Genomic DNA, 1,595 nt, shown 5'->3' on the forward strand with positions numbered 1-1,595 from the left:
AAGCAATAAACTGTACCATTCAATAAACGAAAAACATCTATATATTTCAATTTCCAATGATCCAAAAGCCAACAAACTAAGCTGTCAAAAAGTTATTACAAACTTGTAAAACAAATTATTATGAACTTCATTCACAGCCAGATGCATGGTCAAATCTAATTTGTTTACTTCATAATGTACTGGGTAAGATTTCAAGCAAATATCATGAAATTTGTACAGCAGATAGCAAAGATTTAACAAACAAACGTACTAGTGACTTGGCAAAACATCTCCTAATTACATTGCAACCAGTGATTAGAACAACATAGCATTCATAACACATTTAAACATTTAAAAGTGCAGTTAGTGGATTCAACAACAACCTCATGCACCAGTGACATAGTATAGCATCTACATCCTAATACTAAACACAAGGTGATATCAAACTCTCAATATAGACCTCTGGGGTCATATACATGTAGATGTCTTGAATATCGGGGATTTTAGAAGTGCCATTTCTTGAATTATAAACAGCTAACTCTGAGTTGAATTCCATCAACACTTGGTCATCCTCAGAAATACAAAGTGCCTTGGTATACAGATAAGAGTCAGAAATTCCCATGTAAGGAACTCTAAACAATTTGGTCCAAGACTCTTTATTTCCATAATCCTTCATGAGCCAAACATCCAAAAACGTGTCGGCGTGAGAAAGAACACACAAGCAATCCCTCAACACACCCAAAGTCAAGTTAACCACTGCCACTCCATAATAAGGCTGCAAAACCTCTTCATAAGACTCCTTATGCAAATCGAGAGAAACAATAATAAGGGAACTTGAATCATTTGATGCCAACCAATTAACAGTGCCACTAACGAATTTCCCCGATTCATCAAAAGGAAGCCCAGAAGGAAACTCCTGAATCCTCCTCCACGAATCGGTACCCAGCGTGAGAACCTTCACTTGAGTTTCGTATCGGCCATCACATTCATAGCAAAAAATTGCCACCACCTTGTAACTATCAGCAAAACGATCATAACCGAAGCCATGTATCGTATAACTACCGTTGCGCCGTTCATTATCCAGAGGCGGCAATTTCTTGAATTTCCCAATGGAAGGGTTCCATAAAAGAGCACGGCGTTGATCAACCGCGAAACAGAGAATGCCGTCACAGGAGCCAACGATGAAATCATAACACTTTCGGTTGTTGAAAGGGTACCTGAGCTCTGTTGCGTTAACGGCAACGGCATTGAAAACGTCCGAGAGAGGGTAAGCTCGGAGAATGAATTCGCGCGCCGGATTCGTGAATCCCGCGATGAGGCGGGTGGCCGTTGGTGAGCTGTGAAGGTGGTTCTTAGCGAATTGGGGATGTGAAATTAGGGATTTCCAGGACTTACATACGCATCGAAGTTGTAAAAGGAATTTCACAGGGAGCCGCTGGAGGATTTCCTGGATGAGCTCGATAGGAAGGGTGTGAGTGTGTGAAGAAGATGATGTTAGGGTTTGTCGGCGTGATTCGGTGGAGGTGGTGAATCGCCCCCTCTTGCTGGTGGTTGTTTTGGGCGAAGCGGCGTCGTTTATGTCCACCCCGTCACTACCTGCCGCCATTTCTGTCCGT

At 42.1% G+C, this 1,595-nt stretch overlaps 1 protein-coding gene across 1 annotated transcript; it reads right to left on the reverse strand.

The window, feature by feature from the left end:
• Positions 1–342: 342 nt before the first annotated feature.
• Positions 343–1,595, reverse strand: LOC100780337 (F-box/kelch-repeat protein At3g23880-like). The gene is given in 1 exon segment (NM_001317466.1): positions 343–1,595. A coding segment is annotated over 1 exon segment (1,182 nt). The 5' UTR covers positions 1,586–1,595; the 3' UTR covers positions 343–403.

This window comes from Glycine max, chromosome 15 (genome assembly GCF_000004515.6).
Source record: "Glycine max cultivar Williams 82 chromosome 15, Glycine_max_v4.0, whole genome shotgun sequence".
Taxonomy (NCBI): domain Eukaryota; kingdom Viridiplantae; phylum Streptophyta; class Magnoliopsida; order Fabales; family Fabaceae; genus Glycine; species Glycine max.